The following is a 26,966-nucleotide window of genomic DNA, read 5'->3' as shown; positions in this document are numbered from 1 at the left end:
AGAGGCCAGTGCCATGAACATGGTGGGGAAAATCTCTGCCCAGACAAAGAGCTGAGCTTGTAACTTGCAAAGGAGGATTTCAGCATTCTTTTGTATAGAAGTGAACAGAATAGTACTAGGGTCACATTGAGTCTGATAATAGTACTACATTAAAATCAGGTTCCATCAACAAAAGAGCCATTTAGAGATGCATCGTGTATTTCAAACGGTTGGTTGATTAAAATACAGAGATCTTGATTGTCAACATAGATGTAGATATGGTGTACTAATTTAATGGCAACAAGTATTTTATGCCATGCAACAAGATTTATGCCATGCTTTAGAGTCAATTTGCTCTTGATTGTCTTTAGAGAAATTATGCAGATAAGTATACACTCTTGTACTCATTATTCTTTCTAAGTCGTGTTCTTTAAACGAGGATGGAGGTCTCTTTTAGTGGTTACATTGATCTTATTAAACAATCTTTACACGTTCCTGGAGAACTTCCTCTATGGGAGAGGGCTTGCCATCTACTTCATAGACTAACGTCGCATTTGTAATTCATTCTTAAGGGATTTGGAATTTTCCCTTAAGGGTATGTATACTTTGGGGACTATGCCTAGGTAGCTTTGTATCTCACAATAGGAATGGTGCGTACTGCACTTCAAGGGAAATTATTTCATCCCTTGTAAGGCCAACAAAGCAATTTTTATTTGTACTTTCTTGGGATCTCAATAGACGAGCCGAAATACGCGACTTTTGTTTTGATGGGATTGCCATACACTCAATGCTGTCCGTAGTCATGCTTGCTTTTAGCCCTATGGAGGGCTCGTATCTACTTTATATCAGGTTTTAGTGCTCTTCTAGATCTAAATGTAACGCTTTTGGATTGGTAATAAGAGAACATTGTTCTTTGTATATTTTTTACGTCTCCTCCTAAATTGGAATTGGCCATCTCAAAGAAGGGCATGGCATGCCCGCCCAAATTTCTTCCTTGCTTGTGGACTATGACAAGTTGAATTGGTCTCTTAAATATTTGAAGTGAGTGAAACATGGTCATGATCATCAAATCATGTTAAGAAGTGTCGGATTTGTAGTCATCTTTTACATTGTGAGTGAAACATGATCATGATCATCAAATCAAGTTAAGAAGTGTCGGAATAATCTACATGATCATGGACTTTATTATGAAAATGTCTAGGGGATAGTCTTATGTGAAAATTGGAACTATGGTGCCGTTCATGCAACTCTTGTGAGAAGCCTTTTCGTGGATTGGCCTTCATACTTTATGCTTGGATAGGGCCAACACACAATGGGGTTAGGCGTGCGGCTAGCTAAAAGATATTGTGAGGTTCACAATGCTTTAGGCTTAGGACTCTAGCTAGCTAAAAGATATTGTGAGGCTGTAAAGCCCTTGGGCTTAGACCACCTTTATTTTCCCATTAGATTGGTTGGTTTCATTGGTTCAAGTGCACCACGAAGAGGTCCCTACTTTTAGTTCTCGGGAGTTTATGTCCCACTATGCTCCATGATGAGATAGGTCCATTGACCCTTCCAACTGGGGTCTTTGTGTATATGGACATTTGCCCTTTGTTGGACTATTTGGCAAGAATTATAGGGTAGCAACACATACTCCAAACTCTTTCATTACGCTCTACATGATGAATCGGGGTCCATTTCACACTTCCACCATAGGGTTTGTGTGTATATGGGTGTATTTAGTATAAGACCATTAAATGTCCAACTTTATATTTCCAATTTGGGTTCTTTAGGAAGACAATGGTAGTGAGGTGGGCTTGATGGTGGATCAAAATCCATTGTCTCCTTAACATACCATTGGCCTTGATATAGCATCAATTTTTTTGGTTTTGCTCTTATAACTTAATGCTTTTCCATGGTCGAGAGAAGGGTGAATCACCATATGAAAATGCTAAGCAACTTCTTGCAAATAGAGAAAACGGAGCCACTGGAAGTCTTGCAATGCTTTTGGTTTCAACATAAGGAGTGTTGGCCCATAGAGCTTTGCAAATTGCTCTTTAATGCTAGTTCAAGAAGTAGTTGTTTTCCTTTTTGTAATTTTCTTTTTTCAACCAAGACTATGTGATGTGGGGCTGAAGGCTTACTACGAATCATGGATAAAGATGAGAACTTGAAGCCTCTCAAATCGAGCCCAATCTGTCTCTAATTGGTCTAGCCCTCAACAAGGGCTACCATACATACTTGTTGGTCGGACCAAAGAATCAAAGAGAGGTTTTGGTTCGAGGGTCCTAGACGTGAGAATGAATGCACTGCCGCTCAGAGTAGCATACTCCCTGTTCAATTGGACCTATAATGATGGTTGCATCGTGAAGATTGGTGGGATGAAGACTCCCAAGTATGTGTAGGATGCAACCACCTCCACCAACAATGCATCCAAAGTGAAATGCTCAATGTGTATGGTTGCTTGAGACGTGTTGAAGATCATTAGCTTTGTTTTACTCAGGTTGACCTTCAAGTCATGTGTCTCACAGAAGGTATGAAGTGCATCTAATCGTCACTAGAAGCCCTCAGCTACTAAGGAAGAGAGTAAGACCATGTCGTCTGTGTACAGGAGCATGTGGAGCAAGGATCTAGCTAGAGAACAACCAAGCCTTCCCAAGATAAAGGTCTCAAGCTCATCTATGTAGAGGCTAAACAAGGGGTTGGTGATAATGGATATAGATTAAAAGGAAGTATGAATTGATAAGGATTCATCCGATAATGTTATGAACAATGAAGGTTATGAAAGGGTTGTCAAGTGTAAAGTGGAAATGATAGTAATACGGGAGCAAAGGCATATGAAGTAAATAACCAGGTAGGACACCTTAGTCATTGCGTATGACAATGATAAAAAAGATAAAATAAAATTAAAAAATTGAATTTAAGTAGTAAAACTTAACCTACACATCATGGCTAGGAATCAATCAAACCACTGACCATCACCTTCATAGCCTAGAGTCCAAGTTGCTAACGTAAATCATGAGCCTTGTTAGTTATTGGGCTACACTAAATCTTATGTTAGAAATTCAAGCCCATGTAATAGGCCAAAGAATTCATAGGAATTGGAGGTCCGATTTTGGCTAGAGGATAGAGGGATAGGAATAGTAGGACTGGACAAGATGGGGCTGAATAGACTTAGTTTGATAGGACCACACGGGTAGATCTAAAAGTGTGGATGCATAGGATGACATGGTAGGACATGAGAACGTGGTTGATGTGGTAGGATCCGAGAGAATGGATAATTTGGCTTTGTGGATTTGTGATAATCTAGTTACTAGCTAGTTAAACCCTATGTGATAGGAGTAGTTTAGTTAGTAGTCCATTAGGTTAGGTTAGTGCCTTTTGGTTTGCCAGGTGGCAATCCAAAAACCCCAAGATTGTAGGCCTAGAGCAATAGGGTCAATAGGACCAATAGGGCCGAGATATATAAGACTCATTCGATCGACAAGGTTGCTCCTAGAGCTACAGGATCGATGGACTCGGACAGGCTCAGTAGGACCAAGCATGCTTGAATAGGCTCAAAAAATACCAACATTATGGTAGGTGAGCAATGTTGATGAAGTGGTAGCCAGGAGCACTCCCCCAATTAAGCTCAACTACCTAACTTTGCAGACTTCCCCCTTTTTTGTACATAACTCCTTGATTGCAAGAGGCTCCAAAGACCCACCCCACTTAGAAGGTAGTCTTGAAAGGGGAGTTAATGACGTGGATCCATCATTGGGTCCATGATTTCATATTACTTTTTGATGTAATAAGTCAACATTTGCATTATGTTATTCAATGTTACCCCTTAGGTTGCTATGGCATGGATTCCTCCTAGTGGCACTAGAGTTTTGCTATACCAATCGGGTTCTTAGAGCGTTGCTTGTCGTTTTTGCCCTTGATCTTCTATTGCAACTTGGCCATGCTCCATGAGTGCCACACACCAAGCTGTATACCTTTGGATCCTTCTAGCTCGTGCGTTAGACGTTTGCTTCTGTAGTGTTGACACTCTTGCTAGGACCTGGCACTCCTCATTCCAAAACACCAATGATGATATACTTGGTAAGAACATGTGCATCTTGGGTTGCTACTAGAGCAAATCTTTTGAAGTAGCGAATGAATTCTAACAAAGGCATGTCTCATGTTTGAATAGAATTTACAAGGGATATCTATGTGCTCTTTCACCAGATGTTGATATTCTTTTCCCCACCCTGTTCATCGGGGTGACACATTGCATGACCATGTTGTGGAGAAGACACCTTTATGAGGTAACATGATTCTTTTCATGTTGTTTTGTTATGAACCATTTGAATATGCTTCTCGTTATTTCACAACTTTATGGCTCTCATGGATACTTCATAGCGTACTACTTAGTAAAAAACCAAATGTCCATGTTGTGGAGAAGATACCTTTATTAACTACAATGATTCCCTTCATGTTGTTCTATTATGACCCCTTTGAATATGCTTCTCCCTATTCCACAATACTATGGCTATCATGGATACTTCATAACATATAACGTAGTTAAAACCAAGTGCTTCTGTCCAAATCCCTACACTCTTAGTCATCTCTACACAAACAATTTAGTGCTTTATCACCATATTGATCACAACGCTAATATGGACCTTAGCTTATGTTAATTGCATGTTAATATAATGGATCTTAGTTTTTATGTTACTTTAATGAGGCTCTACGTTTTGAAGGTGGGCAGACTAATTAATTGTATTTTCCCAAAAAGTTGAGTAGGATTGTTAACTTTTAAAAATAATTGCTAAAGCTTCAAATTGGTCCATGAATCATAAGATCAATCATATTAATCTAAAGTTGGCGGTGGGCACATAATCATTAACTTGTCATAGGAATAACAAAAACATTATTATGACCATAGATGAAATGAAATTAATGCTTTTAAATAGCTCTTACTTATCCAAAACTTCTTTGAAAACATTCAATTCATGTTTGCAAGTTTGACCACTAATCATTCAACATCTTTGCAATGGTATACAAATTGATTGAGCCTAACCCAAACACATTGCTTTTTCAAACCATAACACAAGTTCCTATTTCATTTCATGGAATACTATGTGCCTTTGCAATGCAATAACATTTCCAATGCATATACTACATGACCACCCCATGTGGGCACACCCATATCTATGGTATACTTAATCATTTCCTTGGGAAAAACTTATAGTTGAAAGATATAGGGTGATCACGTGATTACTCTTATTTAGGATGTTGTTCAAAGGGATTTATTATCCCATTTGTGACAAATAGTCAGTCAAATATGGATGATAGTAAAAATGAATTCTTATAGAAGTAGCATCCATTTTTAATCAATCTTCCTTGAATTAGGGTCTTGTTAATTAGGTAAAGGAGAGCCTAATGGTCCACATAGATTACAAAAGGATTGGTGACCAAATAATGCCTACACTTCTATACGCTATGCAATGTCCAAAGCTTTCCTTTTTGTGGTATTATAGTTCCCCTTTTAAGTAAGTGAAAATTGTCCTTGCATAAGATGTTAAAATATCAAATCTCCCTTCCATCTAGGCAAGTATAAAACAAATTTGGACTCACGTGCAGATAACAAATCACATCCCATTAGAGGAAAGAGGAAATGGGAGGCAATGAGAGATGGGATGAATGGGGCAAATAAACTAAGAGGGGGAATTGGAAAAGAGATGGGGGGAATGGGAAATGGGAAGTTATGAGAGAAAGGGAACACTAGAGGAAAGGGAAATAGGAAAAGAGTATGAGAGGTGATAAGATGGAAATTATTTATCAAGAGATTACACAAGAGGGGATGGGGAAGGGAGACATTTAGAAGGGGGGAGAGAATGAGGGGATTTGGGATGAGAGAGGATGGGAGGGGATGAGGGGAAAGGGGGAAGGGAAGGGGATGAAAAAGGATGCATTACTTAAGCTGAATGATCTCCACCAATGAAATGTCAAAGATGTGTATCAGAAGTTGGCAAAGCCAGATTGCCTCCATAGTAGTTGTAAAAATGGCCTTGTATTCTGTTTCACATGTAGAAATGGTAGGATGCAGATGCTCATGAATTAGCTGCACAATGTGCAAGACGGAATGACATCGAGGTCATGGTTGATGAATGGCTTGGATTTGGGACCCGATTTGCACAACATGGAAACAATGGACTAGATAAGGGCGTATGAGGATTGCTTAATAGAACAATTACGTTAGAAAAGGGGAACATAGAGCCCCAAAGAAGGAAGAAACTGCTCGTCCAAGAATGAAAGAGCGATGAAGACAAAGAGCCCAAAGAGGAGAAGAAGGCTAAGAAGGACCCCAAATATGCTCAAGAAAATGGGTATTTGAGGAACTCGGGAGAAGGGAGAAGTCTACCATAAATGCAAAACGAATGGCCACACAACCAAGGAGTGTTGGTCAGGACGATTTTACAAAATTTGCAATCACCCAAGTCACATCAAAGACAGTTGGTACAATAAGGAGAATTAAGTGTCCAACGTTAATCAGGTGGCACAAGGACCAAAGAACACCTATCAAGGCAAAAGAACATGGACGAAAAAAATGGCATGCTACTATCATGGGAAGGAAGGGCACCACAAAAGCAAATGCTAACTATGGAAGAAGTAGCTAGAAATGCTGCAAACAGGATGAGACAACAAAGCTATGCACCACAAGTAGGCATAATGATTATGCCAAGGTGGTCATAAGATCATAACGTATGGCCAAGACCAAAGCACAAACGATATTGTAGCCCTAGTTTAGGTTGAGGGAAGGAAAGAAGATGACTGCAAAGTCAGCCAAGAGCTGAAGCAGAAGGAATCACTTATCAAACTATTTCTTTCTACATCCATTTTATGGATTACATGGCATTAAGGGGCTCACTAGGAAGTTTTTTTGAGCCCAATAAGGTTGTGTATGATCTGGAGCTCTATTTGTCTAAGTCATCAAATCTAGAGGAGTCTAATAATACAGCATACAAAGTCCTAAAATGAGGATTATGGCTAAAGAAGTTTATAGCATCTTAGAGTGATATTATAATGGGAGGCTAAAATGGTTAAGTGGGCTCTAGTGCTAAGAAGCAAAAGGAAAAAGAATAAGAATAAGGAAAAAGAGGAGGAAGATTTAGAGTTAGCTATGATGGGTTAGTAAATGAAGGTGGAAAAAAATCTTTGAGGATCACAAGATCTCATCCAGACCCATTTTGATGTCATCAAATTTACCCTACAATCAAATTCATCCCTTGGAGTTGGTGGTGTAGGACCACTTGTTGTTCCATATGTGGAGCACTGCCTTGGGACATTGGCAGTGGATATGTATTTGATTGGCCCTAGACCTTGATGAAGTAATTAGGGTTTCATACCTTGTTGATAGCCAGGAGGAGAAGGAATTGACTTTGTTACTTGAGCCTTCACCATAGTTCAATAATGATTGGAAGAGGTGTCGTTGAGACATCGATGGGAACCTTGGTTAGTGAGAGGTCATCTTGCCTTGGTGGCAACATTTCTTTCTTCAAGTCTCTATTATTCTCCATCGTACTATGTTCTTGTGGATCTACTCCATTTTTTGGAGCAAGTTCTTGCGGGTCTATTGTTATGGAGGTGGACTGGACATTAGGTTGAAGGAGTGGTATTCAATTCCTTGTTGGGGATCTAAAGTCCTTTGAACTACCATTGCCTTGCCCTTGCAGACACTTGTAGTGGCACCACTCCATTTTTAGGAGTAGGTTCTTGTGTAACTATTGCCGATGCATTCTTTATTGTCGAGGTTGTAGGATCTTACCTTCAAAGTCTCCACCCAGACTATTGTGGCTATAGAGGATGAAGTTGCTTAAGAGAAGGTGACTGTTATATAGATGACATTTGAGAGTAGACATCCTAATATTCTTGAGCTTGCAATAGCTCCTCTTTGATCCCAAATTTTTTGTGCCTTTGCCAATTACATCCTCTTGCATGATCCACGTCCATTGTATCACCGTAATAAAGTGATATATGTCCTTTGTAAACCTCCCCAGCTTCATCTCACACCTCCCCAGCTCCAGCTACAACTCTACACACAAGCCCAAGTAAGTAATCTATCACCAGTCATTGGTTTTTCATGTTGTTAAGGTGAAATGACCATTCCATAGCTTTCTCTCAAAGACACTCTATGAGTTGTTTTTGTTGAGCACATCTCATCTGCATTCTAGGGTTTAGGAGGATAGTGGAACTGATTCATTAGATTAGGCTTTAACTAAATTTTCTCAAAAACGCGATTTGAGCTTTTTCTTTGTTTTTCTCCTCCATATCGCATTTTCTAGCAAATTTTCGGCATTCTGTGTGTTGTTGAAGTATGTAAAAAAATATTTGCTGAAAAACGTGATTTCAACCTTTTTTCTATATTTTTGCACATATCGCGTTTTCAAGCAAACTCTTGGGTGGCTGATTTTCTTGTTATGTTTGGGTTTTTTTCCAAGAGAAGAACACAATAGACTATGGCAAGAACCAAAGCAACAGCTAGAAGGAAAGGAAAAGGACTTGACATTGCAGGGGCTGCCACAACTCCATCCAGATCAAAATCTTCAAAGAAGGGGAAGCCTATGTACATGCTAGCAAGGAACAAGAAGAAAAGAGTGAACCAAAGCAAATCTATCTTGATGGAGATCAGGAAGGCTCAGAAAGCCATAGGATATGTAGTACCCATGGCACCATTCTAGAGGCCTGTGAGGGCAATATGCATCAACTGGCATGTGGACTTTAGATGGCAAAGGACTGCACTACTTGCTCTCTAAGAAGTTGCTACTACTAAAGAGTGGCTTATAGAATTTTTCATGGACACCATGATGGTAGTAGCACATGCACACAGGGTCGCTATCATGAAGAAAGACATCTAAACACTTGTAAGGGTTAGGAAAAGATATGACAAGATCCTTAATGCAGAGGATTGGGATGATCTTAAAATGAGAGATATCTTGTTGATACCTCCAGCTAGGAAACCTAAAGATGATGGAGTTAAGATCATAGAGGTCTTTCACCAACATGAGACCAGAGGTAAGGTTGCCTATGAAGAGTCCCTCAGGGAAAGAGTCAAAGAAACCGTGTCTGTCTTGCAATCCCAGACATTAGTGAGGATGGCGCAAATTCAGCGGAAGCTCCTACAACTTGGACCAAGGATCAGAGTAGCTATCCAGACTGTGAATGATGACCTGACCTGGGACTAGACAGAAGATTGCATCATGGCTTTAGCATAGAAAAAAAAACATGTCACTTGCACAGTCATGCTTGCAGTTCTATAGTAAGTATATCTTTCTATGTCAATTGTGTTTATGTCTTTGTATCATTCACTTTTTCATAAGCTAAGTGAAGTTATTTTTTGTAGTTTTTTGAAGAGTCAGATTCACCGGATCTTTCAGCACTCTGTGTATATAGTTGATCCAGCTATATCTTTCAAGCTGAAGGATAACAAGACATAAACCAAAAGCATTTCCAAGTGATTTCATTTTTGTAATTTGGATGTAATTGATATGATTCTCCTCCCATATTGGTCAGAGTATGTTCCCTAACCTTTTCCACTACTACCCTCTATTGACAAAATCTTGATATGTTCAAATTAAATTTACACCCTCTTGGTCTAATCCCCTCATTTTTGGTGCATATAGATGTACAACAAAAGTTATGCTATACCTTCAACTGCTTAAAAGTACCCACCAAGATTTAGAATTGTAAGTCAGTCATTGCCCATACTTGATTTTCACGTTTTCTCTTGAAAAGTCAGCCATATCACATTTGCATGTAGTTGCTAAAAATTTATTATTGCAGACACTTCAAAGGAGCGAAAGCAAAATTCAATGCAAGGACATTGTAAATAGGAAAATTCAGATAATACAAAGCTACTGACTCCAGGTATGACTTGCAACCAAAAAAAAAAGTTGACATTTGATGTATTAATACAAAATGATTACAAGTATCATCTGCTTTTCTATTATTGCTCAGAATCTCTCTCTTGACTTTTTTGCAATGGAGACTCCTTTTGAGAATCTTCCACATGCTGCTCATGTTGTTGTTGTTGTGGATCCTACTGCTGTATATCCTGTTGTGGATCTTGGTGTTGTGGATCCTACTGGTGCACATCCTTTGTCGGTACTGCCTCCTCATGCATCGACTCCTCTTGCTCCTTTGGTGTCCTTGCCTCCTCATCCATGGGCTCGGGCTTGGCCTCGTGCTGCTTTGATGTCCCTGCCTCCTCATGCATAGGCTTGGGATTTTGGAAAAGATCAACTGGAGGCTCTCCTTCCACGTCCTTTGAGAATTGTTCAAGCAACTCATCAACACGGACACCTTCTAGAATATCTTCTAGATTGCTAGTGCCAGGGACATTCTAAGCCTCTTGTTCAACCCGGAGATCCTCAAGGCCTTTTGAGCCCTCTCCTGTATGGACTGGTTGGTCTGGTGCTAGACAAGGGGAAGAGAGCTCTAGTTGCTTCAAATTTGTCTTTGCTCTAAAGCTATGTACATATTCAGAGCTAAAACTATCCTCTTTCATTTGCAATTAAAAAAAAGAATGTTTTCAATCTTTTTTGTATCAATGCATTGAATTTAGAACTTCTCAAATAGTATGCAATGAAAGTACTCAAAAATTCAGGCTGTTGCTCTGAAAAGTATGTGTCCATCATATATTTTGCACTTATGAGAGTCCATCCACATGAGAAAGGATCCACCTGTTTTGGTGCTATTTTATCAAAATAGAAAGCTAAGATGTATATTGGACTATGAAGAGTACAAAAATAAGAGGGAGATAAAGATAAGTGACAATGCCTGTCGAAGAGAGAATGGAATGGCTCGTCATGGTGAAAGTAGAGGAATGCTTGTTAAGAAGAGAGTGGCGTCAGAGAACAAAAGAAAGTGGATGGTTGTTTTGGGTCACCATGCGGGAAGGTTTCAAAATGGAGCTCTGTTTTGATTTTGGGTCCACATCTCTTGATACGACAGGCGAACCGTAAAAGAATAAAAAACAAATCTTCTCATTAATGCCACACGCTTGTACCAACATAAAGTACTATTTTCTTTTTCATATTTTTGCCTTTTCTTGTGAAATTTCTATGTTACATTGGCCTTCTCCTCATTGGTTGAGAGACATTTTTCCAAAACCCTAAAAGGCCCCAAAATGAGCTCCATTTTTTCCTAATTGGCATTGTGCATGATGGGGAACCATGAGGCATCACAAAGTTGATATCCTAAGACTGACCCTCAGCCGATGTAACAACCAAGGCCACCACTAATATTACTAGTGCCTTGAAATCCATCCAACTAGGGACAATTAGCAAGCCACTCCTGCCAACCAAGGGAAATTTAGGGATATAAATCTCCCATCACCCCACTTATACTTGGATCCCAACCAGCTCCACTACAAATCACTAGTATGAACTGAGTGTTAGTGGAGGGACTACCTAGTGATTAGGAAGAACTAGGGATCACACCCTTAGTAGGAGTGATTACTGCCAATACGATAATACTATGAGTCAATCCAACTATATAATTCATTATGTTATTCAGGATGCCCAAAATATCCCCATCTACCAAATTACTCCTACCTCTCAACAGGTGAAAGATATGAACACCTTGACGAGGAGCCCACTTATTCAATGCTATACATCTCAAGGCCCTCATAGGTCCTATGAATGCCCATACAATGGAGTAGCTAATTTTTTTAGTCTCATGGTTTAAATGTCAAGGACGTCATTCCTTGAAAGATTGTCCCTACAAGGACAACCCACCCACATTAGTCATGGGCTCTTTAAATACACAAGCACCATTGTGCACTGGGTGTGGAGTTGATCACCTCTACAAGGATTGTTTGGTGTGAAGACCAGCTAGAACCACTAACCCTAAGGCCAACATTAATTTGCGAAGTGTTGAAGGAGGCCACATATCTTTAGTATCCTTGAATGTAATTACAAGGGCCAAGGCCATCCCTTTACTAAACAGTTGCGTAAACAAGCAAAAAGAGACAAGGCTAGTACAAGAACATCACAATCTAGAGAGGCACATTGGTTCTGTGCAGAAATGCTAAAGGCACCACTAAGATTAGAAAGGGCCATGATAAGGTAATCATCTATGGAATGGGTCTGATGAAGACACTGCCACCCTAGCCACATCTTCTTCTAGCGGTAGTTCCTCAAATGGAGGCTTGAAAATCCTCCTCCCAAAGAAGTCAAGAAATCACTAAGAACCCATGTCCAGGGTAGAGCCACAATGCCCAAGGGTCATGACAAATACCAAGACCCCTTGGTAGAGAAACAATGCCTCATCGAGCCACAAAACTTGATGCACGATTGACAAGAAAAGTTTGAGCAAAGAGTCAAGGCAAGCAAGGGAGCTGATATGATCTATCCAAGGCACTAAGAAGTCAATCGAGCCTCTCAATCCTTGAAAGTGCCCAAAAGAGTGGAAGAAGAAAGTATCTCATACTCTTCAATGGAGGGGTCCACATTAATGCAGTGAATATTTCAAGAGGACCCCTCCTTGCAACAACAACTAAAAGAGGATTCCAACATGTCCTTCTATGGTTTTGAAGAGCTAGAATCAGATGGCTTGGAACCAATTATTACTAGGCCCCAAGACATTGCTAGATTGGCCTCATTCCTATCCACCGAGGTAAAGATGCCCATTGCGGTACTATTATCAAATAATCATACTCTAAGGAGACACCTCTCGGATTGGATGAATGGGCAAACAGTAGCTCTTAAGCCCATTGATCCTGAGATGGTAGAACCCCTAAACGACCCCCAAGACTTTTTGAAGGTACTGGTCAACAAATTGGGCCAATACTTAAGAGAGTGATGATACAAATGCAGTACTATCGATATCCTACCATGATAGAAAAGTAACGGCAATCTTGGATGGAGGAGCAAGTGTAAGCATAGTCACTAAGTAGTGCATCAAGATTAAGACCTTTGGTTTGACCTACCTAGTGTGATTTGTCATAATGGACTTCCCTAACCAACCAAATGGCTATGACATCATATTGGATAGACCTTTCATGCATGCTGCAGGACTCGTCCATGACTGGAGCTCAAATATAATATATTTACATAACAACAAGAAATTCATGAGGGTGGATCTCCAAACTTGGAAGGCTCACCCTATGTTTGAAAATCTATTTGGAGATGGATCTCTAACAAAGCCTCATCAACAAAGATGATAAACAAGAAGACCAACCAAGCACATGTGGGTCCAAAAGGATCTACTAGAGGTGCAAGTGTACTTTGAAGGTCAATCATATATTTTTGTTCCGATGAAACCTTGACATCAAAAGCCACCCCATCATGTAAACAACAAACCTCAACATTGAAGAACGAAATGACGTCATCCAATAAGGAAGGTACAATACCGTTGGGTTCCCATAACACTACGATATTATCTTGGAAACACTTTATATTTGGGCACCCAATGTACTATCTCCATCATCTTCAAGCAACAACGACAATGTGCTCAATAAAGAGCAAAAGAAAGAATGGACGCCTAAGGCTCTAAAATCGTCATCATCAATAAATGAGAGGCAACCGTCAGATTCAAGCCTATCCATTATCAAAAACTAGGGCAAATATTGGAGGTTAGAACCACAAGAACCTACCTTGATTAATATAGAACCACAAGAACCTGCTTTCAAGGACAAGGGAAAATCACCAATATAGGAGGATCAAACATAAAGGACATCATCTACCTCCTATCAACAACAAGTAGTTACACAAGAACCTATCTCAAAAAGAGAGAAAATAACACAACAATCTATCTCGACCACTAGTCTATCGAAACACCGTTGAATTCATTACATCATCTTCAAGGCAAATGGCAATTACACATGAACCTATTTTCGAAAAGGAGGCAGTAGCACAAGAACCTACCAAGAAAATAATAGAATCTACTTTGGGAGCTACACAAGAACCTTCCTTAGTAAGAAGTTCGGCATCAAGCTTCATGGAAGCTACACAAGAACTTGTCACAAAAACCATGCTAGACATAGTGGAAGTCACACAAGAATGTTCCAATGTGAAAGACAAATTATCTTCACTGACAACTTTCTGAGAAGCAACTTGGGCTCAGCAAAAGATCATAAGACATTATGGTCCTACTCACGTTTGACACCACATCCTTATCTGCATCACTGCCATCATCCCGCCCCCTTAGTCCCATCATTCCCCTCCCCCCTCAACCTTACTGCACCTGTGCAAGAGCCGCAGACAATTCACCAGGGCCAACCATGGATAGAAAAAATCTAGGTATATATATATACCACTTTGGAATTTGCTATATTTGTGGACAGTAGTGTTTTCTTGATCTGTGATTGTGTAGACCTCACCTTTCCTTAGGTGCCAGTACTTGCTCCATAGAGGATACTATTCTTTTTTCCAAAAAACGCGATGTTCTTTTGCATAAAAACACCCTACATCGCGTTTATGAACAAAACATGCTAGGGGTGTAAGAATTTGATAAAAAACGCGATTTGGAGCAGTTTTCTTGAACAAACATGAATATTGCATTTTTTAGCAAATTGTTCTGCAAGAGTCTGTAGAATGTTTGAGAAAGATCAGTTTACAAAGGTACTAACCTTATTATAGTATGTAGATAATGAGAGCTTGATGGGTGACAGCTTGATGGTTGTCAGCTTGACGTATCTTGAGTTATAGTGGGTCAGTGTGATAGAGTTGGTGAGGTTGTGGATAATAGTTTGATGGGTGTTAGCTTGATGGGTTGAGATAGAGCTGTAGTGGGTCTGGGGGAAGGAGCTGGAGCTGTATTGGGTCAGTGTAATAGAGCTGTTGAGGTTGTCTATGTCACAAGCCTATAGGGAGGAAGATGAAATTAGAGATGGAGATGACAAAGGGAATGATTAATTCTGGTAGCTTAGTCTAAAAATAGGTGCATGCAATCACTAGATACTCTAAAAATAGTACCTTGAAGACCATTTTTGGCATGCGTGGCTGACAAGTGTGACTTGAATAGATATCTGTGCCATCTCCTCTTATCTTCACTTTTCTCCATCCATTCAACAGTTTTGAATCTTCATCTTCTTCCTCATCTTCATCTAGACAATACTTTAGACCTTGCTTTTCTCCCATCATCATCCCCACCTACCTATACTTGTGCAAAAGCCATGGAGAGAAAGGATACAAGTACTTAAATACACCACAGTCTTGATCTACCTTTCCAAGTGTCTTCTTGGTCTATCTAATTCTACTGCATTAGCTATTAGGCATTTACTTCATCTTTTGAATGATCAAGACAACTATCTTGAAGATTTACCTGAATTTGTCTGGACATGTTGTTTTCGCATCAATAGGACTATTTGCTAGAAAATGCGATTTCAATGTATTTAATTATAAAGACAATCATATCACGTTTTTCTACAGACTTTCAAAGAGGAGGAGCTAACCATCTAGCTGATGTAGGTGATGCACCAAGACCTGTTAGGAAGACCATTGACCTCTCAGCTTATGCTGTAAGGGAGGAGGACTCTCTTGGCAAGAATTTCTTTATGAGTCCTTCTGTTTCTTTTTAGCTATATGTGCAGGAATCATTTTTTATTTTGTATGATGCAGTCAAGAGAAGAAAGCTTAATGACAAGGGTTCAAACAAAGGTGGACAGTCGGTTGCTAAGGGAAAGGAGGAGGAAAAGAAGTCACCCCAACTACAGCTCTTTGAATTTCTATAGAAGTTAGAATGCCAAATGCACTATCACAAATACCATGAGATGTTCAATAAGGAGATGGATTTGTAGTCTATTCTGACACAGCACAAGGATTTTCTTGGAGAGGTGTATGAATCCTTCCACAAGCTAACAGTTGAAGGATCAAAAGTTGTCAATAGTAAGACTTTTGTACATGTCAAGGACATTGCTGCAAATGGCAAGATGAGGTATCAAATGCACAAGCTATTTGATAGTTTAAAAGACTACCACAAGGGAATCTGCAAGGAGGTAATTCACTATGGACCTGTCCCAAGAGCTATAAAGGAGGAGGAAATATCAGATGATGAAGGTATAAGTCACCAACTTGTTGTTACACCACCAAAAAAGCCATTCCCACGATGGGTAAGGCAGCTCTACGACCATGATAACCAGATGCCTATGTCTGTTGAGCAGCATGCAGATGGACCAAGGTGGTCTTAGAGAATCAAGGAGTAAAGGAGGGCTTCTGCTCACATAGTCAATATGGCCACTTGCATTTGCCATGTATGTACGCACATTATGTTGATGGATAAGTTGAGGACCCAAAGGATAGCGATGAGGAAGAGGAAACAGAAGATAAGTCAGACCTAGCAGAAGTGGAAGAGAAGATCAACCCGACAGAGGAGGAGCTTGTAGTTGCAGCATTAAACCTAGTGGCCTTAAAAAATGAGACCCTAAGAGATGCTATCATAGTGGATGACGTTGAGGCTGAGAGCTCCGACCTCACTGTGCCCATTCTTCCCTCATTCAATATTGAGGGAAAAGAGTATGTCTTGTTATATGACGTACAGTGCTTGTTTAATTTGAGAGAAGGTTATGCAATTACCCTTATTGCACAATCTTGTAGAGAATGCATTTTGTGCCATGTAGTGTGATTTTTCCATTCCTTGTGTGGACCAAATTGCAGGGCATTCGTATTTTTTTTACAAAGAAAGGAAGGTGATTGTAGATTATATGCTATTTTAATACATAGGCAAGTGGGCATTAGAATATATAAAACTAATATTGTTTGCTTTTAAAAAAAGCATGCACAAAAATAGGATATTGTTCTTACCATGTAATGAGTGATTTTACATGTTGTCCAAGCCTCTTTCATTGCCTTTCCAAAACTCTTTACCGCTCTTCAAATGCTTGTTGATCATTTTTGCTAAAGGTGGCTTGGTCACAAAAAACAAAAAGCTTATCTAAGCATTTCCACACTTCTGCCTTGACATCTTTTGCCAATCCATCTTCTTGATGATCTTTGATAGCATTGTGTACTTTTCTCCACAAGTTATACTTTATCCTTGATACGTATGTTGTTTTACTGCCATTAAATATTGTTCTTTTCTCTGGATGAGAAAAATCTTCTAGCCTTTACTCCACCAATAGATGGCTTGATAGGAACGTCTTTTCCATTTGTAGATTTTTAAAGATCCTTTGTAATATGTACATCTCCTCCATGGAGACCAATTTCTGATAGCACTGCTTCTAATGATTGTAGTGCCTCTTTTCTTCTGCTCTCAGGGTGAAGTTTCCGTGCAAATCCAATATATAGAAAAACTAGTTTCTCAATGATCCTACATAATGCATGCAATGTACAAATGTGAACATTGCATAATGGGATCTCAAGGAACTGCTTTGAAATTTTTATCTACTTTATCTTTGTTGGGTGCTCTTTTTCACCATTTAGAATCTAGGACATGCGCTGGTTCATTGCTGTACAAGCAAGGAGATTTTGAGTTACCCCCTTTGCTTATATTGGACACACACTTTAGTGTTTTCGGGTCACTTGCCATATGCCATTCAATTTGAAAGTCACCCTTCCCTAGAACATGAAGATGGCATCCTTGGACTTGACTCTTGATAATTGATGGTATATCTGTTTGATGAAATACCCAATAAAGTACTGCATGGTCCTCAGTCTTCACCTATAATTTAAAACCATAGGTTTGTAAGATATATGATATAAATTTTATTACATTTCGAGCAAACACTAATTTGGAAGGTGATAGTTTACATACCTCAAATGCGTCCAACCACCATACATGCTTTTTTGATTGGACAGTGAAGTACTTTGAGATGGACTTTGTGATCGAATGATCAAGTGCTCGATTCATCAAAGTGATAGAAATTCTCTCTATCTTTTCTTCCTTGACGATTTCACACTCATCAAGCTTCACAACAAACTTCAAAACTCCTTTATATTCTTCAAATGTGATACTGTAGAACTCAACCATAAGTCTCTGCAATTGTTCAAGATCTACAAAAATATTATTCCAAGCATTATATGTAGTGCTTCCCTTTTCACTTTCATATACACTTTCGATATGAAAGTACTGTCCAATAAACTTATCAATTTCTTGGTTGAGATGATCTCGTTTCTTCCACACTTGTGTTGGTGTTGGTAACAACACATGTTTTATCCGTTGATCTTTTAATGTTGATGACACAACTATAAATCTTAAAGCATATCCCTTTCTGCTCACTCCGCTCACATCAAGAGCCTCTTGAATTTTTGTGACATCGGCTTTACTTTCCAATACAAAGTCTTCAAGGACTTCATGTTTTACCTTGTTAAACTTCTTTTCCTCCATCATGTTCTTTGCAACAATAGTGGAGACTAAACGCTTCATTTGTTTGATAGGAATTAGGATCAATGTTTTCTTTCTGAGGTCCTAAAATCTCCTTGCAACAAGTACACTTTGCAATATTACAGATTTTCTTGCAAGATGGACACACATATACAAATACAATGGCTAAACAAGATGTACTCTTACCTTGTTTTCTATACTCTACGCTTACATCCTCCAGTGCTAGCTTTCAACTCCGCAATGTTTCAAATTCTCTTATTTCGTTGTCTTTCTCCAAGAACTGTTCTCTTCATTCTTGCTCCCTGTAGCTCATTCTTTGTCTTTGAATGCTCTTCGATTTCCCTTTGTAGCTGCTCTTTCAAGTCTAAATTTATCGACATTTCTTGCACCTTCTCCATTCTTTCTTGGACATACAATGTCTTATACATTTTCGTAGTTGAATGTTGAGTCGAAATGTATACATACATTCGTGCTCTTCTCATGTTTTCCTTTTGCTCAGCATTCACAAGCAGAACCTTTCCTCTTTTCTGTAGCGGCACATATTTTTCTTCTAAATCAATGTGCAAATGGTGTAGTCGCTTCTTTTGAGGTTCTTCTTTAACAGCATGGTTGCACGCAGCCATTTCGTGAGGGTTGGTTCTTCATCTTGTCTGCTTTTTATAAAACTCATCTAATCTTTCACAGTAACCATTCAAATATTTGGAAAAAATGGATTAGTGATGGCATGATGGGTTCTTTATGAGAGGCGACCGTCGAAAGAGATGCGAAATATATATGGAGAGAGAATCTATATGGAGAGTTTAATGCAACGTCTTCTCAATTATTTGAAAGGACTTTTTTATTCCTCCCTGGACTGACGCACTTATGGTCTTGAACTGACAAATATCCGTATTTTATTGCTTTTTCCACATTTTAGGGAGAAAATAGCGAATTTCTTACAGGGCCCCAAAATGAGCTCCCTTTTTTCCTAATGGGTACGATAAAGTGTCAGCCTTGCCCTAAGTTGGGGGCACTCATTTGTGGGGTGAATTCCTATAATAATTCCATACTAAACATATCACACATGAGGATTACTGGGGGGCTTCCCTTGTTGCTCCTCCTTTTAATTGTTGGCTTATCTGATTTAACAAGTTGGTAGCCAAGTACTCCATATGCATGCCTGTAGTGGCCGTGGTTGTCTCCTTGGCTTCACATGAATCAATGGCATTCAAGGTTTGAGATACCTCTGATGAGGCAGGTGAAGTCTTCTCCCCTTGAGCCTTTTCCTTCATATTGTTGTCTAGGCATATTGCAACCATGTTGCATAGCTCAAACAATGTCGAATTCACTGCAAACAGATGATCACGAAGCTTAGAGTACCATAGACCTATGAGGAAGCATGGTAGTGGTTTTGCATCACTCACCCTCTCATGAGGTTCACACCTTGAGTTTAAATGTCTAGTCCTAGCAATGTAGTCTCTAAGAGACTTTGTTTCTCTTTCTGATACCTCATATAGTTGGTTGATAGGACTCCATTTTGATCCACTTGGAGCAAACCCTACGATGAATGCCTTGCGCAAGGTGTCCTAATTGATCTTCTCCTCAGGGCTTAAGGCTCTGAGCCACTGACCTGCCTTCCATCAAGGATCAGTCCAAAGGCATTGACTTTGTCCAGGTCACTGATGTCCCAAAAAATTTCACAAACCTTTGAACATGGGAGATCGGGATGCCTTCACCTAGGAATTTTGTGATAAGCTTGGAGATCGACATGCCTACTCCTCGAAGGGTTAGAATTCCATCCGGTGGAAGTTCGTGGTGTGGCCCCCCTTCTTATGCTTGTACTAGGATCCTCATTGCCTCATGGTAAGTTCCATTTGTGGACTAGGCAAAGCTTAAGGATATGGTGACCCTTCTCTGTACATTGGTGGTCCCGGTGGAGGGTCCATGTATTTGGTGACTATACAAATGTAGGATTTGAGTATTGTGACACATTAGGCATTTGCATTGTGAGTTGGGGTTGGTTGGGCCTAACAGGTTGGGCTAGAGGTCCTCTGGGAAATGGCATGTTCACCTCAGGCATAGGCCTATAAGAGACAATTCTTGGGTATGGCATACCTCCCATGTTCTGTGGCCAAGTAGGAAATGACAGGACTTTGGACGGGGGGGCTTACTTGTGGACCTTTAGGATTACTCCTTTGTCCATATTGTTCTAACATTTGAAACTCTTTGGGGATTTTGGGGCCAAATTCACCCCTACATGACTGGCTTTCATCAAAGAATGGATATGGTGGTGGTTGATTGCCAACAGATATGGTGGGACTTGGTTCCCTAATTTTTGTGTCTGACACTGATGGTTGGGTCAACACCAGAGGTTCTACTTGCACCCTATTCTACCTAGGAAATGGCTTTAATATATGTCGGCTCAATTAGTCCAAGTCTACCCATCATGTTGGAAAAGGTCTCCCTTAATCTCACTGTTGTAGAAGGGATAGGAGATTGGGAATCATTAAAGCTAGAGTCCGGAGCCACAGAGGCTCTAACATTGGAGGGTTCTCCTATGTCTTTCTCCAAGCTCATGGACTGTTTCGAGCTAGGTAGATCACCTTGTAGTTGTTTGTGCAAGGCGTAAAACTGATGTTTGAGCTTGCTAACCCTAAGGATGTAGTGCTAGGTGTGTAGGTTGATAAGAGGGTATTTGAGGAACTATCCTCATGCTTAGGGTTAGCTCCTACTCTTCTTGATCTGAAGTGCATGTGTTGTTTGGCATAGGTTGATTCCACTTCGATGCGGGGTCCAAGGATAGCATGTGGGTGTATTTCCCCAGTAATTTTTTTGAAAATCGGATTTATTTCAATGCGATTTGCATGCAAATTTCATTATTTTTTTCTAAATTTGCAACTGGCCAACCTTCACTTAAGGAGCTAATTCAATGTGCGTTGAATTAGTGATTTGGCACTAGCTTTGCTACTTTGACATTGACTTTGCTAATTTAAAATGCACTGAATTAGGGTTAATTCAACGTTGACTTTGCTAATTTAAAATGCACTGAATTAGGGCTAATTCAACAGTGACTTTGCTAATTTAAAATACACTGAATTAGGGCTAATTCAATGTTGACTTTGCTAATTTAAAATGCACTAAATTAGGGCTAATTAAACATTGACTTTGCTAATTTAAAATGCACTGAATTAGGGCTAATTCAACGTTGACTTTACTAACACAGTGTTGACCAAGTGTTGACATGCCCACTGTCATCATTTAATGTCCAACTGGGAGTTAGGTGAAAATTGTCAAGGGTAGGTGGGGCTAGCTGATTCAACATGCGTTGAATTATAATTCTAAGTTGACTTTCCTAATTTAGCATTGACTTTTTTAACTCAACATGCTAGATCTAGTTCATCCAGCATGCATTGAATTAGTAAGTGTTGACTTCGCTAATTCAACATTGACTTTGCTGATTCAGCGAGACGACTTTAGGAATTCAGCATGGTAGAGCTAATTCAATGTGCGCTGAATTAGGGCATATTCAATGTGACTGCTACAGACAGTTTTGTCGATTGAGTTTTGATGATTTTCAAGCAATGTGGAGTTTTTGTGCCGGGTACACTACTTGCTCTACTAAGTAACCAAAGACAACAAAAAACAACTTTTCAACACATTTGAAGGATTTTTTAGGTTTGGACCAAACTTGCCTCTATCGGCCACTTTGAAATTCACTCAAGAACAACATTTTTGCATGTTTTCCTTGAGATTTGTTGACACCATGGCCCTTACCAATCACAAGAACCAACCATTCCTTCAATTTCACTCTCATTTTACTTCAAAAACATCAAAAAATCACTTCAAAACACCTTCCTTTCACGTACAGTTCTTATGCTCCAAAAACCAGCTTTTCACTAGGTGGGCAATAGGTGGATAATGAAAGAGACAAGGCAAGCAAAATCGTACTTGATAACTCCTCGACAATGCCGCCAAAATGTGTAGTCTCCACGGTGACTCACATGTCATGGGGATCTAGCCGATACGCTGATGAGGTACTCCCTCCAAGCGACTCTGGGTGAAGAGCAATGCACAATTATTGGCTTGTTGCAATCACGAATCCATAAGAGAATAAGCAAGAGAGGAGAGGAGAATGGAGAAGGGAGAGGGAGTATGAAAGGAGAAGGGGAAGGGGGAAAGAGGACATGGCATTCACGAAAAGCATGAAGAGGAAACAAGAGTAAACTTCAAGAGTAGAAGAAAGCTTGTATTCCAATGTGAGCACACAATAAGTAAAGACCCAAGTCAACTACTTGGCCTTTTATACATGTCACCTTTGAAGGGAGGGCCAACCCTCCTCTCTTTCCTCATTCTTTTATAGTCATCTTGGGCCGATCTGGCACCAAGGCACAATCCTAGCTCTATAGACTTACCATCATCCAACCAATGACAAAAACACTCACACATGCAACTTAACGATGATGTTTTGGTGTTGCTATCTTCTCATGACATGGTTAATAACCTTGTCCGTCATTGGTCCAAACTTTGCATTGGCACAATCACCACCATGGGGAACATCAATCTAAAATTCCACTATATGATTTGTGCCACATGGTTAACTCCTAAATGGAGCTTACATATCATATGTTTGACTCATGGTAGACCCTATGTTTTGTCTCAAGTCGAAGGATCCCTTGGAACATTGGAAATTGCATTGCCTAATAAAGTCCTCTAGTGTATTATACAATTAGCTAATGTGTCTCCCCTCACTAATGTGCACTCACCTCTCCCCTTACCTTCTCTTCCCACTCATGCATGCACACACCTCCCCCCTTAGCTCCTCCATAGCTCTAGAAGTAATTCATCCCCCAAATTATACACCTTATGAAGTCCTCCTCACACCCTACCAAGTTATGCTCTTAAAAAGGTTTTTTTGATTGAGGGGGCTTACACACCGAATGCCCAATGGTAGCTAACTATTGCTTACTAGCTAACCTCTGCTACTAGCTAACTAGTTAGCAACTATCTACTGCTTAACAATGAGCTACTACTTACCGACCTACATGCTATCTACCACCTAAGCTACTACTTATTTGCCAAGTGGGCAAGTAGGAACATCCACCACAATGGCCTCCGCGTGTTCAGAACTAAGTGGGCATGCAATAAAAGAGACCCATCTATTGTTCAACTTCCACTCCCCATCTATCTCACAAGTCACAATTTTCATGATGACAACCCAAGCCAACCAATACAAAGTCTTCAACTTCTACCACGTAAGCTCCACGTAAGCTACTTTGGCCCATTTGACATAAATGTGTTTCTTTTTTCAATTAAGCTTGTCCATGTGTGTGCAACCACACACTATCAATCCCCATTCACCTACTTTGGCCCATTTGACATAATTGTGTTCTTTTTTCAATTAAGCTTATCCATGTGTGTAACCACACTATCAATCCACATTCTCACGAGGGCAAGCATAGGGTGGTGTGTAACCACTCTAAATCTTTCATTTTAAGTTCAATATTTTGAGCTTTTTTATTAGAATTAAAGGGTCATGCATATGAGTTTTGGAAAATATCATATTTTGCATGGCCATGACTTGTAGAAAGAATTATGGACCTCAAATATTTTGAATTAATGCTCAAACAAGATTATCCCATAGAAGAAGTATAAACAATTTCCCATGAATATGGTTGTGACAACCATATAAACGTCCTCCCCCCATCCTGACAAGAAGAAAAGTTCTCTCTTGGGAACATCTTAAGCATCCAAGGTGTCAAGAAATGTGCAACTTATTATAATAATAAGTTTTGAAGCCATGCTCAAGTTCCAAGCTAATTTAAAGTTCCAAGACTCCATGGGTTGATCAAAGCAATGTAATGAAAGTTTTTCCAAAGATGTTGGGTGGACTAAATGAAATTGTTTGGAACCTTTCACAAATTTTTAGGTCCTTCAAAGTTCCTTCTACTTTAAGGGAGCCTTTTTCTCTCTAACTATTTAGGAGATCATTCCATTTACATGCATTGTAATTGAATTAAAAAAAATCTAAACCACCATGATATATTATCAAAGAGCTTTGCTATTGGGACATCCCTACTTGGCACCCATGCACCATCAAATGCTTCTATTCTAGGTGCACTTCACATGCTAAAATGGATAAAAGGGGTTCAATAAGTTTTAGAAAGAAATCTAATTACTTGGATAGTTGTGATTCCCAACCTAGTCATACAACTATCAAACTAAAAAACCAAGATTGTGAGTAACCCACCCAATGTAATTTAAGCATTAAAAAACTCAATGGCAATTAAGGGATACAAAGCAAATTTTCACGCTCACCGATGCTCCACAAGCAATGTAGAAAACTAATGTAATATCAACTCAATCTTGAAGGGAATGCCCATTACACCTATGGAGCACAAAGAACCATAAGTGATGTAAGTTATATTACTAATAATGGAGAGACCAGTTGACTAGCAAGAGGAAGGACTACCTACTTGACAAGCAAGAGGAGCCCAATCCATGCCAATCCATGTGCAAATGGGTTCCTAGCCACTAGGAATTAAGTATATTTCAATAATTTTGAAACGTGGCCCTAAAGCACTTCAATTGAACACTAGTTAGTTGAGTTCTCCTTCCAACCCTACCACATAACAACCCAATCATAAGAAAAACCTATAATTACCCTCCCTATGTGCTAGCTAATCACAAGAACATTGTGTAAACACCTAGCTCATTTATCAACATGCATTGCTTAGAGTCTAGACAATTGTACAATTTCACATGGGACTTACCCTAGAAGATCCTACCACTTTTCATAAAACACTCTATCCCCGCATAACCGATTTAGATTCTCATCTATTTTAGTCGATCCGATTATTTTGGCATGGAATGTCATCATAGTTAGTTCATGGTTAAAGTGTAGGAGGCGTACTAAATAATCTTTATATCTTACGAGAGCAATACTGAACCCCTTCGGCCTCGTAAATGCTTGAGCAAGAAAGGGCATAGACTCCATTTTTGCATTCTTATGAGTCCTATGACGCAGAACAAGTCTGTTGACTTTTAATAGCTTTAAATTCGGCAAGAAAGTATTATGGAGGACCTTCAAAGCCCAGGATAATCTCCATGATTGAAACATCGCATACGCACGAAACTAAGAACGATCAGCAGACATCTCAATTCCCTCATGATAACAGTCTAGAAGGCATCAAGTCAGCCAGAAATTAACAAGATTATAAGGGCAGTAGAGACCTCGATCGAACAAAGAGTATCATACTCAGGTACTTAGTCAGTCAGATCGGAAATAAACTTCACTACTTCAGCATTTGCATAGCTATCAGCAGGGCCGAGCCGGGCCTTACACATACAATTATAAAAAAATGCTGCCAAAATGCCCACCATTTCCGATGGGAAAATCCAAGGCTGGGAGACAATGGAGAACGTACCAATTACGTAGCGGAAGTCTAGAAAGACATCGGACCAAAAATCTCGAGCCGTTGAGGCACTGGTGTTTGCCCTGACTAAAGTGCTAATCCACTGACTTCACCGGAATAGAGAATGCAAAGGAGAGTGATAGAGCAATTATCCATCTGAAGATAGCAACCGTCCAAGAAGGAACATGGCTCTGCTTCTTACAGAAGAAGGCTACCAAGCAAGAAACAGATCTACAGCTTACTTCTGGAGATCGAGCGTGATGTTGCCGATGCGGAGAGTATTGAGCTCTGGCCCCAAGGGCTACAAAAAATTGCCACGGGAGATTGTGAATCAGTTACCTGCAGAAGGGCAATCGCGAGCCAGGTGACCAGGCTCCCCACAATTGTAGCAAGCTCCTCCACGACCACGGCCAGCACCACCACTGCCACCACCTCGTCTTCCACCACTGCTTTCCTGAGTGCAATCGCGAGCTAGGTGCCCATATTCACCACAGTTGTAGCAGGCTCCGCCTCCTACGCCACCATATCCTCCTCCACCGCCGCCACTGCCACTGTAACCACCACCTCCAACGCCGTATCCGCCACCTCCAACAACGTACCCACCACCACCTCTGGCCCCTCGCCCTCTTCCACCACCTCTTCCCCCTCCGCTCCCACCCCCTGCTCCCCGACCCCCTCCAAACCCGTCCCTCCTCCTTGAACCCTGCACAAACGCCCCCTCCGGCCCGGTCACTTCCACCGCTCTGGCACGCCCGTCCTCGCCCTGTTCCACCACGTACTCCACACTCTCTCCCTCGTTGAGGGTGCGAAAGCCGTCGGAGTGGATGGACATCTGGTGAACAAAGAGGTCGTCGCCACCGTCGTCAGGAGTGATGAATCCGAACCCACGAGCGTTGCTGAACCACTTGACCTTGCCGGTGAGCTTGGCAGCAGGGGGGGGATCAGCCATGGCAGGAGGAGGAGACCTGGGAGGATGGGAGGTGAGATCAATAATGCACCCGAATGGCGGCTGCGGAACGGTAGGGAAGGCGGGAAGAAGGAAGAGAAGGCTAGTATATGCTATGCTATGCCCATGGGCCATCATATGATGGGCCATGACAATTGCATGCATTTGTTCAAAGACAGATTGCACGTGTCACAGCTCTTACCCCTCCATCCGACGGCTTACCTCTCCCCTCCAGCCCTAAACCCTCGCCATCCGACGGATCCTGTCCCATCGCTCTTGGCGCCAATCTTTCAGACAGGCCTTAATAGCTGATTAATATTGACTACGATGCCTCTACTTGGAGGACCCCACCCCTTGGCATGCCTACCCAGACCAATGCTTTT

The 26,966-nt window shown here is 40.4% G+C and overlaps 1 protein-coding gene across 1 annotated transcript; it reads right to left on the bottom strand.

The window, feature by feature from the left end:
- Positions 1-25,463: 25,463 nt before the first annotated feature.
- LOC147906254 (glycine-rich protein 2-like) lies at positions 25,464-26,654 on the bottom strand. The gene has a single exon (XM_087383823.1). It carries the CDS (start codon positions 26,584-26,586, stop codon positions 25,969-25,971), a length of 618 nt encoding a protein of 205 aa, XP_087239949.1. The 5' UTR covers positions 26,587-26,654; the 3' UTR covers positions 25,464-25,968.
- Between the last annotated feature and the right edge of the window lie 312 nt (positions 26,655-26,966).

Source organism: Dipteris shenzhenensis, chromosome 1 (genome assembly GCF_047967505.1).
Source record: "Dipteris shenzhenensis isolate YYH24624 ecotype China chromosome 1, Dip_SZ_1.0, whole genome shotgun sequence".
Taxonomy (NCBI): domain Eukaryota; kingdom Viridiplantae; phylum Streptophyta; class Polypodiopsida; order Gleicheniales; family Dipteridaceae; genus Dipteris; species Dipteris shenzhenensis.
Note: the sequence above shows the minus strand (reverse complement) of the source record. Positions and strands in the feature narration are given on the sequence as shown.

Coding starts and splice junctions, on each gene's coding strand:
- LOC147906254 (XM_087383823.1), bottom strand. CDS start 26,586: ATGGCTGATCCCCCCCCTGCTGCCAAGCTCACCGGCAAGGTCAAGTGG.